The sequence below is a fragment of the Carex rostrata genome, chromosome 1 (genome assembly GCF_964058835.1).
Source record: "Carex rostrata chromosome 1, lpCarRost1.2, whole genome shotgun sequence".
NCBI classification, from domain to species: domain Eukaryota; kingdom Viridiplantae; phylum Streptophyta; class Magnoliopsida; order Poales; family Cyperaceae; genus Carex; species Carex rostrata.
Window position 1 is genome coordinate 3831021 of NC_135918.1, and position 14526 is coordinate 3845546.

The window sequence follows — 14526 nt, forward strand, 5'->3', positions numbered from 1 at the left end:
AAAATAATCATCCCTTTCTGAAGTAGGTAGATTAAGGTAGAAAATACACAATTTTTCTGGAGCAAGAAAGAAATGTTGACATTCAAACATAATCATTAAGAGCTTAAAGCTAATTTAGACTTTCCGAATTGTTTGAAAAGAGAGAACATTTGAATTTTGTAAGCAATTTAAGTAGCAACAAATGAAAAAGAACGTTCCGTTAAAAGATGCCAACTGCTCTCTTTTTTTGCAACTAACAACCTCTGTTTTCATTACTTGCAATGTAGCAAACAGAAGAATAACTATGTTTCTTTCTCTTACCTCACCAAACGTTCAACTCTTTACCAAACTTAAATTTGTGATAGAAAAATATTATTAAGTATATAAAGATCACTATGACGACAATTACAGTAACATTGATAACATGATTATTTATTTAAATATAAAACTAACTAGATGCGTATCCTCTTAGGGTCATTCTCTGGTACATTCACATCTGTGTCATTTCTTCCAACCAATCTGGCAACCTGAACAATCACGAAATTATCTGATTCGTCAAAATATAAGCAAAAATGGGCCGTTACAGGCCAAGCCCATAGAGGTAATATCTAAATTGAAGTATAAATGGCCTTTTCATTTGGTTTCATTCCGAGTAAAAACTTTTGCACCTACCACATGGCCTTTAAATAGTCTACTTCAATGATCTCAGAGAAAACTGAAACTATGTAATCTGGTAAGTGGTAACCAAGCAATTGCATTAAATGTTTTAACCCAACAAAGCAGGCAGTTATTTAGTTTTTACATTCTTAACACTTCTCCTCAAATGTGATTGCTTGTTTCACAGATACATCAAAAGCAAAAATATTTGGGAGGGATTAGTTTTTACATTCTTAACACTCTTGTACCATTTTAACCAATCAATTCCGCTAAAAGCTTAAGATGACACAGTACACGGTTATTTCGATTTATATTCTCAAACACCAAGGACTTTATAAGTGAGAATTCGAAGTTCTAATTTTATTTGATTAATCTGTGTTCATTCTACCATAGGACTGGTAGAATGAACAATCTGACATGATGGTTTATTCACAATATTTTAAAATAAGCAGCTCACATTTTCATTTGGCACGAGTGCATATCTTTCAGATGGAGAAACCCAGATTTTTCCTGAAAGACGACAGGAATTGATATATAGAATGTCAAAAGGTGAAAGTAAATTATAACAATAATGCAATTATTGTCCTTGGTGTACCAACCAGATATAGGAGTTGCAGTCGAGGACTCTAATTTCTCACACTGGGACCCATCTGAGCTCAGAGCTTCAATTATCTTTGGTATATATCTGTGCAGAAGACAGTTTGAAAGCAATTAAATTATTTATATAACAGAAGCTAACTTTGAATGTAAGAAATGCATACTCTAATTATGGAAGTAGACTGTGTACCTGTCAACTATCTCCCCATGACCAAGCTGTCCACTGGTACCTCTACCCCACGAAAACACATTTTTTGTTTCAGTAAGAGCTATTGTGTGCCTCCACCCACATGCTACTTGAGTTATTCTCTGCAATTACAACACAAGGGTGACAATTTAATACTACAAATAATGGTAATAAATGCAGCAAGCTCCCAACTTCTTTTTGGTAAATTATAACATTTAAGGCCTATCCTATCCACTGTGAATACATGTGGGTTGTGTGAACAATGTTGTACTGCACTAGTACAATGCCCAACGGACTGGTGTTGACATTTAAGTTAAATCATACTTATATAAATAAAGTGTTATTTTTTTCATAAAGAAGAAACCTGATTATTGGGAAATTTCACTTGTACAGGGGAGCAGTGGTCACTGTTATCTCCTACACCTACCTGACCAAACTGCATCATAAAATATCCATAGAAATGAACAATATCAGTGTGAAAATAAAAAAAAATCCAAATGATCTGCAAAATAGATTATTAACAAGAGCAGGGGTACCAAAGATATAAAATAAACCTTATTCCAACCCCAGCCATATAGTATTCCATTAGACGTGAGAGCCATTGTATGTCTCCAGCCACCAGATATCTGAAATAAAATTACAATTTATATAATGAGCTCAAGATTGAGATGGAGCGTAACAGAAATTAGGGTGTTAATTGGGTAATTCTTTGATGTTTGTAGCCTGGTTAAGCCTTGATTGTACCTCTTTAAAATAATAACCAAGTGCCACTATATGAAACTAATAACAGAAAATGAAAGGACCTGCGATATGCAATGGTCACTTAGGGCTTCTAATTTATGAGGTGTTAGATGATCTTCAAAATCACCCTGACCTAACTGCCCATATTTGCTCCAGCCATATGTGTACAAGCATCCTGTATAGGAGACGCAAATAGTATGCCTCCATCCACAGGCCACCAGTACCATTTTTTCTCCCTATAAACATTGCCGTAGCATGATCAATGTAATTAAATAACAATGAGGAACACTTGAAATAGAAAGAAATAAAAACTGAATTCTTTGAGTAGTTTTATTTCTTTTGTTCTTTTAATAGCAAGATGGAAAAGTTTGAGAAAAAACAGAAGCATTGCTTTGTTTTTTCCACACTGTATTTATCCCCGTGTTTTTTTTTGGAAAAAACGAAATAACAAGATGACTGCTCAAGTTATATGTCTCTGTACCATTGTTTTTTTATTAATCCTACAAAAAAAAATGCTCCTCTACATGGAAATAGATAGAAAAAATAAATAATATATACCTCAACGGAAGAAACCTTTACAGGGACTAACCGATCCTCTCGGTCACCCAATCCCAAATTACCATAACGCCCCCAACCCCATCCATAGAGCTCACCATCTTCAGTAATGGCAGCTGTATGCTCAGCACCTGCCGCCACCATTTTTACAGAAATACCCTCAAAAGCTTGAACAACTTGGGGAACTAAAGAGTCCTCAGTTGTTCCCAGCCCGAGCTGCCCGTTTTGGTTGCGACCCCAACTTCTAACCTGACCGTCAATAGTCACAGCCAGGCAATGACTGTCACCACATGCTATTTGCTTTATTTTCAAGCCCTGTAATACCTTGATAGGATGAGGCGTAAATAAATCACTGGAATTACCATGACCGAGTCTGCCAAAATCACCCCAACCCCAACTGAAGACTTGTGACTCAATCTCAGAGTACGCAATGGTGTGGTCAGCTCCGCATGTCAGAGACACTATCTTTGGGCTATCAAGGGCAGTGACAATTGTCGGCACAAGCCGATCTTCAGCATCTCCATGGCCTAATTGCCCATCTTCGCCCCTTCCCCAGGAGCATATGACATTGCCCGCTGTAGAACATCACACGCAAGGTGCTTTAGATTGTTTGATTTTGAATTATTTACTGCAGTACTAAATTGTCTGATTTAACTTGGTAAGTGTGGGCAGCTAAATAGTACACATGCACACAGAAAAGATGTCTATGAAGTAATTTGCCAAACACTTTTTGGATGCTCTAAGAAGCAATATGACATGAAAAATAAGTGCACCTTATACTGCCATTTACCCTACATTATTTGGCCAAATTAATCCTAATTAGCTCTCAAACAACTCTTACGCTACTTCTTTCTCTCACTCAACAAGATGCTCCTCAGCACTCTCTTTCGACATAAGGAAAGAGCCCACCTGTACAATACATGAACACAGTGCAAGAGAAAGACATGCAATCTTGTAATTTAAAGCCATGGCCAACGTATCCATTTTTGGCAAGCTTGTTGGGGCTATTAATCCAGCATAATATATTTTTTTGAGTGAAGGTTGGAGGTCAAGCCACCCAACTATTTAATACTCTTGTTATTATAACAAAAGATTTCCTCTATACGGATTTCGAACCCATGATCTCTCATACAGAGACTATATCCCTTTGCCACTAAACCAAAGACTAGTTCTCAATCAAGCATAATATATCAACAATCAGTAGTTAAAACCAAATTGTTCAAATAATTTTGAAAAACAATATAAAATTTGAAAAAAAAAATTGATGACATATTCTGTTAGGAGTTGTCTGGCAAATCTAGAACAGTGAAAGAGTAAAGTGGAATAGTTGCCAACAGAATTGGAATTGAATTAAAATGTTGGAATTAAGTTGAAAATTTGCAGCACAATTTAGTCCCTTCCTTATTTTATTCCATTTGGATGAAAATGACTATTCGTGAAATAATGGAAAAGTGTTTATGGATCAAAATAAGTCTAGTTTCATTATTCCATGTTAGTGGAATACAATTGAAATATTGCACAAAAGAAGACTGTCATCTTTTTCACTTTTCTAATTTCTCAGTAACCCCTACTGCGCACTCTAATGATATACCACATTTCATGCTATTAGTACCACATGCTTGCACATGGAAGTTCATTTACAATTGTCGAGTTGGGGAAGCTTTCTCACCATCCCCTGTCAAGAAACAAAAGCCTAACAGCACGCTACACAAACAACTACATTGGAAGCACCACAAAAAAAACATAGCTACTTAACTAGTAATAGACAAAGACAAGTAGTGCTTACAGAGAAGTGCCACAGAGTGGCTTGCACCTGCCGAGACGAGGAGCACTTCGTGAGGTGGCTGCCGTTCATTGGAGCCGAGATCAATCTCTTCAATCCCTTGTGCCATTTTTTCTTCTCTCTCTTTCTCTGTTTCTCTCTCCGTCTTTTTCTTCTTTTCCCCGGGATCTGTGTTTGAAAAGAAAAGCGCAGAGGGAAGGCATTATTTAGGGGGTGCAAACGGGTTGGATATCCGAATATCCGTGCGGATACAAATATAATTTTTCGTATCCAAACAGTAGATATATATTATATAATTTAATATGAATTATGAAAAAAATTATGTTATTCACTATTATAAAAAGCAGATATCCGTATCTGTATCCGATTAATATCCAATCTGTATTCGTATCCGTCTAATATCTAATCCATATCCGTATCCGAAAAATAAAAACGGATACGGATATAATTTTACCACTATCCGATCCGTTTGCACCCCTAGTACGGATTATTATATAGACAGGAAATTTCCACATGTGACCTTGAGTACAAAGCATTCTCGCTACAATGCCCTCTTGTAATATGCACAATGTATTGATTGAAATTTTCTCCGAGAATCAGGAACAAAATGAACATTTTTCATTTTTTTATCCATTTAATTGGGTAAAACCGGAAGTTTAGTTTCAAAGTTTCTTAATTCCGTAAGATATTGTTATAAATAAACCTTTTTTTATTGATGAAATAGAGTTACAAACTCTTCGCTATATTTATGTCTATACAATATTGTCGTTACTTTTTAGAAATAATTCCAATAGTTTATAATTGCTAGTTGGATTTAAAACAGAAGCGGAGGGAGTAAGAATTAACGAGTCAATTGATTTCCATTTTTTTTTTTAAAATTTTGTATTTATATATAATTTTTTATATAATATAAAGTAAAATACTACAAATACTATAAATTGACTCCCATTCGCAGTATAAAAATTTTATATAATTAATTTCCATAGTCAGAAAGTCTAGCTCCGCCTCTATTTTAAAATGAACTGTATCTTGACTACATTTGTAAAAGTAAAACGCACATCAATTTATATTTTATTAGCTGTAATCATCTTGACTGTTAATTTTGGATCATGATAACAATCCTCGCAGGTCTATCCCCGCAAAAAATCCCACACAAACTGCCAAAAAAGTCATGGGGGAGACCACTCAAATCATTAATACTCTGCAGAAACTGTTAGTATTTAACTTGAAGCATCAAAGTATTTATCGTGGATTTGCAAAGTATTAATCCCTATGCAATGATCTCTATTTATGACTGAATAAATCAATCCATTAATTGTCCCCGCACAAAATTTTCTTTTTTTTGAATTGTCCTCGCACAACTGGGGACCACTAAATAAACAATGCCGTCATAAATATTTGTCAGTTATCCCCGCACAAAATTTCTTTTTTTTTTTGGATTGTCCCCGCACAACTGGGGACCATTAAATAAACAATCTCTCACCCAATGATAAATATTTTTCACACATAATGATAAATACTTTATGTTACATAGATAAAAACTTCTCAGACATAATTGTAATTTTTCAGTAAAACATCAATGATAAATACTCTAAGACATAATGATAAATATTCTATGTTACATGGATAAATACTCTATGTTACAAAAGATAAATATTTTATGTTACATAGATAAATATTTCTCAAACATAATTGCACTTACAGTAAAACATCAATGATAAATACTCTTGGACATAATGATAAATACTCTTATGTATAATGATAAATATTTTATGTTACATGGATAAATATTTTATGTTACATGGATAAATACTTTATGTTACATAGATAAATACTTCTCAAACATAATTGCAACTTACAGTAAACATCAATGATAAATACTCTCAGACATAATGATAAATACTTTATGTTATATGGATAAATATTTTATGTTACATGGATAAATACTTCTCAGAAATAACAAATAAACATTTATTAACGGTGATTGTTATTAGATAACAGTATAATTAATGCGGGAATTGTTATTAGAGGAAAACATAATTAATGCGGGGATTGGTATTAAATGACAGTCTAATTTAATGCGGGGATAAATGGAAATTTTTAGTGAAATAAGTGAGGGGATATATGGCAGTTAAGGAAGAGAGAGAGTGCGGGGATAAATGGGGGGGACAGGGGTGGGGGAATTAGTATAATTATTCGTTAATTTATACTTGGACTATAATGGGATATGCTAGATATTACTGTAGGAAATTTCAACCACAATTGCCAGTAGACAACTGTATACAAAATTAAACATGAACTCTATGTAAATTATAACGATAATTGTAAATCAAATTTAATTATTTAAATCATACATGATTTATTTTATATGGAATATTATGCATTCAAATGTCATGCTACCTTAGGGGGCACGACGAAAAAATAATGTCTTTGCATCTGTCTGACAAACAATACAAAGTCTACTATAAAGCTCAGTAACTAATTTTTTAAAAATATTTTTTTACAATGACTTAATATACAACAAACAATTTTTCAACTAATCCACACAAATATCATTACATATTTACCCGATGATAACAATTGAATCTATATTTCACTAAAAGTAGCTTTCAAACCGTTGGAATTTCTGAACACACGATTTTATTTCCTTTTCCTTTCTTTAAATGATCGATTTTTCAAGTCTGTCACCTCATTAAATATATCATCCAAATCAATACTCCGACCAAACAAAAAAAAAAAAAACTCGAATTATAAAAGAATGATTAGAATTCCACAAATTCAGTTCGGATTTCAATAATTATTTAAAATCACCCGCAAACAAACATAGGATTGAAATTTTAACTGCAACGTCGCAATGATCATTATTAATCGGTACAAAATATTCTTTTTTCCTTTACTCTTGTTTTTTTTTTTTAATGTGTTTAAGAGAGCGAGGTAGGGCTGCAAAAGAATCGAACCGAATCAAACTTATCTTAGTTTGAGTTTGAATTTGAATAAGATTCGAACCAAACTAGTTTGATTTGTTCCAAAACGAACTAATTTCGAATCAAATTAATTGCAAACTAATTTTTTTTCGAATCGAAGTCAATCAAATTACAAAACTACAAATTTTTTTGGCAGCCCTAATTATACCAGTAGTTTATGCATTAGGTTTCTTCTCGCGGAACAAAATTCACACGGTTTCCTTTTACCTTTTACGAATTCACACTGATAAATTATGGGTCAGTTTAAGATTCTCCTACTTTTTACGCTGCTGGATTGATTAAAATCACGACATGGACCTATTTAGATGGAACTTATTCTATTGTTAATTTGTTAAACTGTTGAAACATTTTCTTATTATAAGTTACCATTATATTTATAATTTTGAGCTTAGATATAAATTTGGTTCCTGCATTATTAAAAAATTGATGGTTGAATCCATTAATTGCATTATTTGAAATTCAAACATAAATAGTTCGCGAACCAATTTCGAATGAATTATATTCAGTTTAAATTTGATTTGAATAAGATTCAAACCGAACTGATTTAATTTGTTTCGTAACGAATTAATTTTTAATTAAATTAATTGTAAATTTTTTTCGAATCAAAGTCAAATCGAATTACCTACAAACATTTTGTGCAGTCTTAAAGCGAGGGGCCCATTTAAAGGACTTACGAGGGTCAAAAGAGCGGCAACAACATGCATTAGTGCGACGTTTTTTTTTTTTTTTTTATGTTTTCATTTTTAAATAATTCTCCTGATTTTGTAAATAAGTCCAAAATAATTTCACCTAAAAAAAAATCTGACAGTAAATAATGGTTGATTAAGTGGTTAAAAATATTTAATAGCTTGACATGTCTTAAAAATCTTAAAGCTCAACCATTTTTTTTTATAGAATATCATTTTTTAATTGTACAGAATGAGACCATTATATTTAAAATACAAAAATCATTAAGAAAAATTGATGTCATCTCTAATATTTTGTCCGTTTCGTATTTAATTCTGCCACATTTGGTTTTATTTTTCTGAAGTCAAAATTTGATCTTTTCAATTTGGTTCTTCCATTTGCTCGCCTCAGCAACTGCTCTATTCACACCCTTTCTAATCCGGCTAGCACATTTTGTATCGTGCGAGGATTAGTAAAACAAATAGAGAATTTAAAATTAGTATGTGAATATTGAAATAAATAGTGTTTTTTAGATTAATATAAAAATAATGCTATTCGAATTATTAAAAATAGTTGTTTAGATTGTGTATTTGAAATAATGAATAGTTATAATTCAGAAAGAATAGTGTTAATGTGGTGATAATTAAGAGAAAAGTAGCCAAGCAGGATCTCAAATGAATTGTCAAAACGTGAAAATGATAAAAGTGACGTCAATTTTGTTATTTCGGAACTATATTTGCAGAAGTTCGAAAAGTAATCATTTTCTCTTCCTTCACGCCCAAAAATAACTGTCACGAAAAAACATATTAGTGAGAATAATAAGTTATTTATTTGGATCCCATAGTTATCTTTGGTGATTCAAACATAGACTTATATAAACCCCCTCCTCTCAAATCCATATCCTCTGAGATAACATAATATTTGAGTTTGAATAATTAGACCGTCGAATCATAATTCAGACTAATTCATCTGAAATAAAATGTATGGGACGTCCCCCACTCCCTTTGCATGAGACACTAAGTCAAGTAGATTCTCATGTCTGAATTTTTTTTATTTGTGGAGAAATTTTAAATGAGGTTAAGAAATACTTTTCGGTAAAGTCGGAGTAAGAAAATATACTAAAGAGGTAAGAAAAAAATATTAAGGAGGTTTAATTCAATAGAATCAATATCTTAAGAGCCCAGACAAAAGAAGCAAAATTTAATCTAAACTAAAGAAATATTATTCGATGGAATTAAAAAGTTAGGTGAGGCTTCGAGAGACTTCTTCAGCTCCTTAAATATTCTTATAATAATATTAATTGCCAAAACACCTCAATATCTTTCAGTGAAGCTCCAGTCTTCTCCCTTGTCAATTTACTCACTAAAAATAAGACACGCAAACTTAGTCTAGTATGTGTGCAGATTCAATTTATCTCCTATTTGTGCTTTGTGAATTTAGGTTGTATATATGTACTTATTATGTTTTGTATTTTTTTTTTAAAATTCAACTACTAATATTTTATGTATAAAAAGTTACAGGTTAAAAATTAAATAGTAAAATAATTTGATCTTAAATTTTCAATAAAAAAATAGCTGAATTTATTTTAGGAAGCGTCTAATTGTCCACAGTTTTTTGTCCAGAGCTTTGACCTGTGCGAATATTGTAAAATTACTTTTACATACTGTATAATTATACAATATATCACATAAAATATATCAGTTAATCACAAAACATTCAGCAACTATTTGAAGTGGTCCCATGATAGTTAGAAAAAGTTTGCAACTTGCACAACATGACAAAATAAATGTACTTTCAAACTGTACTTTCAGAAATTACAGTTATAGAAAGTTATTGGCAGTTAGAGTTAGTTATTAGCGGTTATTGGCAGTTAGAGTTAATTATTAGCGTCTGCACTGGGTTGAATCTTGTATGCTGTAAAATTGAATCTTGTATACCGTAAAATTGAATCTTGTATACAGTAAAATTTTCAATTGAATCTTGTATACTGTAAAATTGAATCTTCTACACAGTAAAATTTACAATTGAATCTTGTATACTGTAAAATTGAATCAGCAGAACTGTAAAATTGAATCTTGTATACAATAGAATTTTCAATTGAATCTTGTATACTGTAAAAATTAAATCTTGTATACAGTAGAATTTTCAATTGAATCTTGCATACTATAAAATATATACTGTAAAATTTTCAAATAATACTGTAAATTTTCAATTGAATCTTGTATACTGTAAAAAGACAGTTAGATGAGAGTGGATAAGGTTGTGGACAAATGGTGGACAAAATCCAGTGGACAGAAACATTTTCTCTTTATTTTATTTTAAATGCTTAAAAAAATCGGTTCTCAAGCTGTGGAATCACGTGACCCAATTAATATATCATGGCTATCTTCTGTCAACGATTTCTTCGAGATTTTGAAAGAGAAAACACTGTGCAAGGACCTTCTTTTTTTTTTTAGAGAAGAAAACCACTGTGCAAGGACTTGAAAGCGTTATTTGCGAAAGGAACCACAATATCATAATTCATAGATTACGAATCCCAGCTGTTATTGAAGAAAGAAACACAACAGACCATTGATTTCATTTGATTAAAGTGAAAAACTCACAATATCGACTTGAGACGCTCAAGTTTTGTGTCCTTAAGTTGTGCAACCGCAGACATGCCAAATACATCATAAATGTCTCTTTTTGGTGAATTTTTCAAGTTTATGGAAAGGAATATATTTGTATAAAATTGAATACTATGATAGATTTTTTTTTTTTTTTAATACTATGGTTTCGGACCAATTAAATGGACATCTGTTAATAAGAATATTAATGTGAATTTCAATACTATAGCTTCGAATCAATTTTCAATAAATGTTAATTGAATTGACTTCAGACCAATGCTATGCCATTAGTTAAAGGTCAATATCGTGACATCAATTAAAATTGAATTTCTTATTAATCAATATTGATTAGAAGTGGCTTCAGGCCAATTTTTTTTTCCCAATAATATGAATTGATAAAATTCATAAAGTGGCTTCAAGTCAATTGATAAAATTGGAAATTTATAATTAACATATAGCTTCGGGCCATTTGATAAAGTTGAGAATTTATTATTAACATATGATTTCGGACTTTTTGATATTAACATAATATAAAATAAACATAACATTTACTTTGATACATGTTATTCATATGACTTCGGGTCATTTCATTAACATAATTCATACTAAGATGACTGCGAGCCATAATTTATTTTAACACAAAATAGTGTAAAAGAATAACATAATATTATCATAATATATTATAAAAGTTAACATAATTAAAATATAAATAATTTAACTTGAATCTTTAACTAACGGAGCTTTCATGCTGATAACGTATTATAAAATAAAGACAAAGAATAATAAACAAAATAGAGAGAACACATAAAGGATGACAATTTCTTTATTTATACATTTCTCATATTTACAATACAAGATTACAAAGCCGCTATTTATAGACTACAAATTGTAAATGAAAAATCATCTAAAATTAATTTCAATAGTATTGAAAAAATTAATTTCAATAGTAGTGGGAATGAGATGATTGAGAATTACAAGAAAAATGTTAGAACGCTCTCGCAAGATTATTTATTTACATTGTTTAATTTCTTTACATTTTACACTAGTTACAAATTGTTTTGGCACTACTTTCCATGTTTTACCTTTAGCACTGAATCTTTCGTAGTATGCTGAGTTTATTGCACATGCCAATATATACAGAAGTAAAACTATGACGAATTTATTGTTGAAAACCGAATTAAACATCATGATTCACACCTAATACTTGAAAATTCTGCATTATAAGATTTGAAGTGGAAATGTATTGTTGTTCCGAAAAGCAATCAAGTAATGAAAGAGTTAATACTTTCAAATTAACACAAGGAATTCAAATCTGTCACATAGCAATGCCTCAATGATCAGACATGCCAATCGGGGCTTTCAAATTAGTACATTTAACTAAAACTTTTGAACAAGTAAAAAATGTAAAACTGCAATTATCACCTCACATGTTATTATTATCTTTCATGTCATCAAGACGGCCATTTAATCGTCCAACTAACCCTTTATTAAATATGCATGTGCAAGGTGGACAAGGATTGATGCATGATCACTAGAGCAAGTACTGTAAACACAAATAAGAGAGATTTGCTAGAGGGGGCAAAGGGCGGTCCAATGGGGGCATCATACCAAATTAATACTGTAAACACTAAATAACAGAGATTAGTAAGAGAGAGTGGGGACTGTCCGATGAGGCGATGATGGATAATGGAACCAAATTAGTGCTGTAAACACAAATAAGAGTAGTTTGCTAGAGGGAGTGGGAGGCAGTTTGATTGATTGGTTTCGGATTAAATTCGATATGTTATCCGATAGGAGCTATTTGACTCACATTAAAATCTGTACACACAAACTTTAAAATTGTCTGTACAAATTCTAATGCGGATCAAATCAATCCTGTCCCTGATTTCTTGCTAGAGACTCGTCATAAGAGAAACTCGAACTTGTATAATGTGTAATGTGCTCTAGTTGGGATAATACTCTAAAAGGGTGCATACGATTTGTCAATAATTGTTGAAAAAGACTATTTATTTATGTTATAATTGGGGATATAATGCATTTATTTGTAGAGAAGGGTTTCAATACCTCATTTCTTTCATATCTCATTATGTTTCATATTTATAATCTTTATTTTCAAAATTCAAATTGTCACTCCGAACCGCTAAATATGATATCCATATTAAAATATGTTTCATGATGAAATTTTATAATTTTTTTATTTGTTTTTGACTATTTTTAAGATAAAAATCACAGTTTCTGGGCCGTTAAAAATAGTGATTTTGTACCTATCCAAAAAAATAGTAAAAAGTTTCCAAAAACTATAAAATTGGTCTCTAAGCATATTTAAATTTGAATATTATATTGAACAGTTCGGATCAATAATTTAAACTTCAAAAATAAAGATATTAAATATGAGATATTGGAACCCTTCTCTTGTACCAATACTCTTTTATTTTAATCTATTGAACTTTGAGAAAAATCTCAATTTTTCTTTAATCGGTCCAATTACCAAAACATAGCATTGAGCATAGAATGCATTTCCAACTTTAATTTATCAAACAATATATTTATCTACATTAGTACTTAGATCAGAGCATATTAGTTAGGCTTGTGTTCCACAACATCAGTGCGGAGAGGAAGAGAAAGAAAGAGGAGGAAAGATGCACTACTCTGTTTCTGTTACTATAGTGAAATATGCACTCTAAATCGGAGGTATGAATTTGAAAATTTTGTGAAGAGTGTTCTCCTTGCTATAGTAGCATGTTTCTTTTTTCCCCTCCCCGATTACTCTCTTCTGGAACGAATGAATGGCGTGGGCAGCCCGAACATGCTGGATGTTCCTCTTTGTTCCTGTTCTTTTTCTTTAATGAAAGATTTTTTTTCTCTTTCTGAGGCACAGTCTTACAGACAACCGTATCGGATAAGATATATGCATGCATGACCCGGATCCTTATCCGGATCCATTGCTTAGGTATATTAATTTTGTCTTTAGGAAAGGAGAGGTAAAATCTAAAACTAAAAACCGTGGAGGAACGGGAACATGTGGATCATGGGATAGAGACAGAACTGCTTTATGTGCAATGAATCAAGTGCTCATATCACATGTCGTTAATAATCAGTACATGAATGATTGATTACACCGTTAGAGAGAAAATGAAACTGAAAGAGTAATTTGTACATGAACAACAGCTCCATGTTTCCTTTCATAGTTTATAACTTTAGATAGGTGGGGGCCATAGCATGCACTCTTTTCTGTTCAATATCATTTATCAGTTACATCCTCTCCATTGAGAACATAATTTTGGAACTTATTTAGAATAATTCCTAAAGTACCTAAAAAACATTAGAAAGATATAGATTTAAAAATAAAAATGAAAACTCATTAACTATCATTGTTTTCCTAATTCAATGGTATGCAAAAATTAACTTAGAATTGCACTAGGTACTATTTTTTTAGTTTTATATTTGATTTGTTTAGGTTTGCAATAACCCGATTATAATAAAAAAAAATTGTATAGTACATCATTAATCAAACACCTATAATTAATAATTTGGTATATTTTTTAATAGGGCCCTCGCTTACTAATTCAAAAAAAAAAAAAAAAAAAAATTGGCGGTATCCATTGTTTCAGAAATGGAGAGGAATTATTGTATATTGACATCTTTAGTACTGACTTTGACATATGAGACTGCTCTTAAATTGGAGGGCCACGAGAAATAAATCATAATACTATTTGAGAAGGTACGCGTGTCAAACCGATCCAGATTACGCAGATGATATATTACGCAGAT

At 31.5% G+C, this 14526-nt stretch overlaps 1 protein-coding gene across 1 annotated transcript; it reads right to left on the reverse strand.

Annotated features, from left to right (window-relative positions):
- Positions 1-276: 276 nt before the first annotated feature.
- LOC144552773 (ultraviolet-B receptor UVR8-like) lies at positions 277-4685 on the reverse strand. Its single transcript, XM_078300766.1, has 9 exons — positions 4503-4685; positions 2720-3291; positions 2224-2397; positions 1975-2046; positions 1785-1856; positions 1424-1542; positions 1236-1321; positions 1094-1146; positions 277-506 (listed from the first exon to the last, which is right to left on the reverse strand). Exons 1-9 carry the CDS (start codon positions 4606-4608, stop codon positions 432-434), a joined length of 1329 nt encoding a protein of 442 aa, XP_078156892.1. The 5' UTR covers positions 4609-4685; the 3' UTR covers positions 277-431.
- Between the last annotated feature and the right edge of the window lie 9841 nt (positions 4686-14526).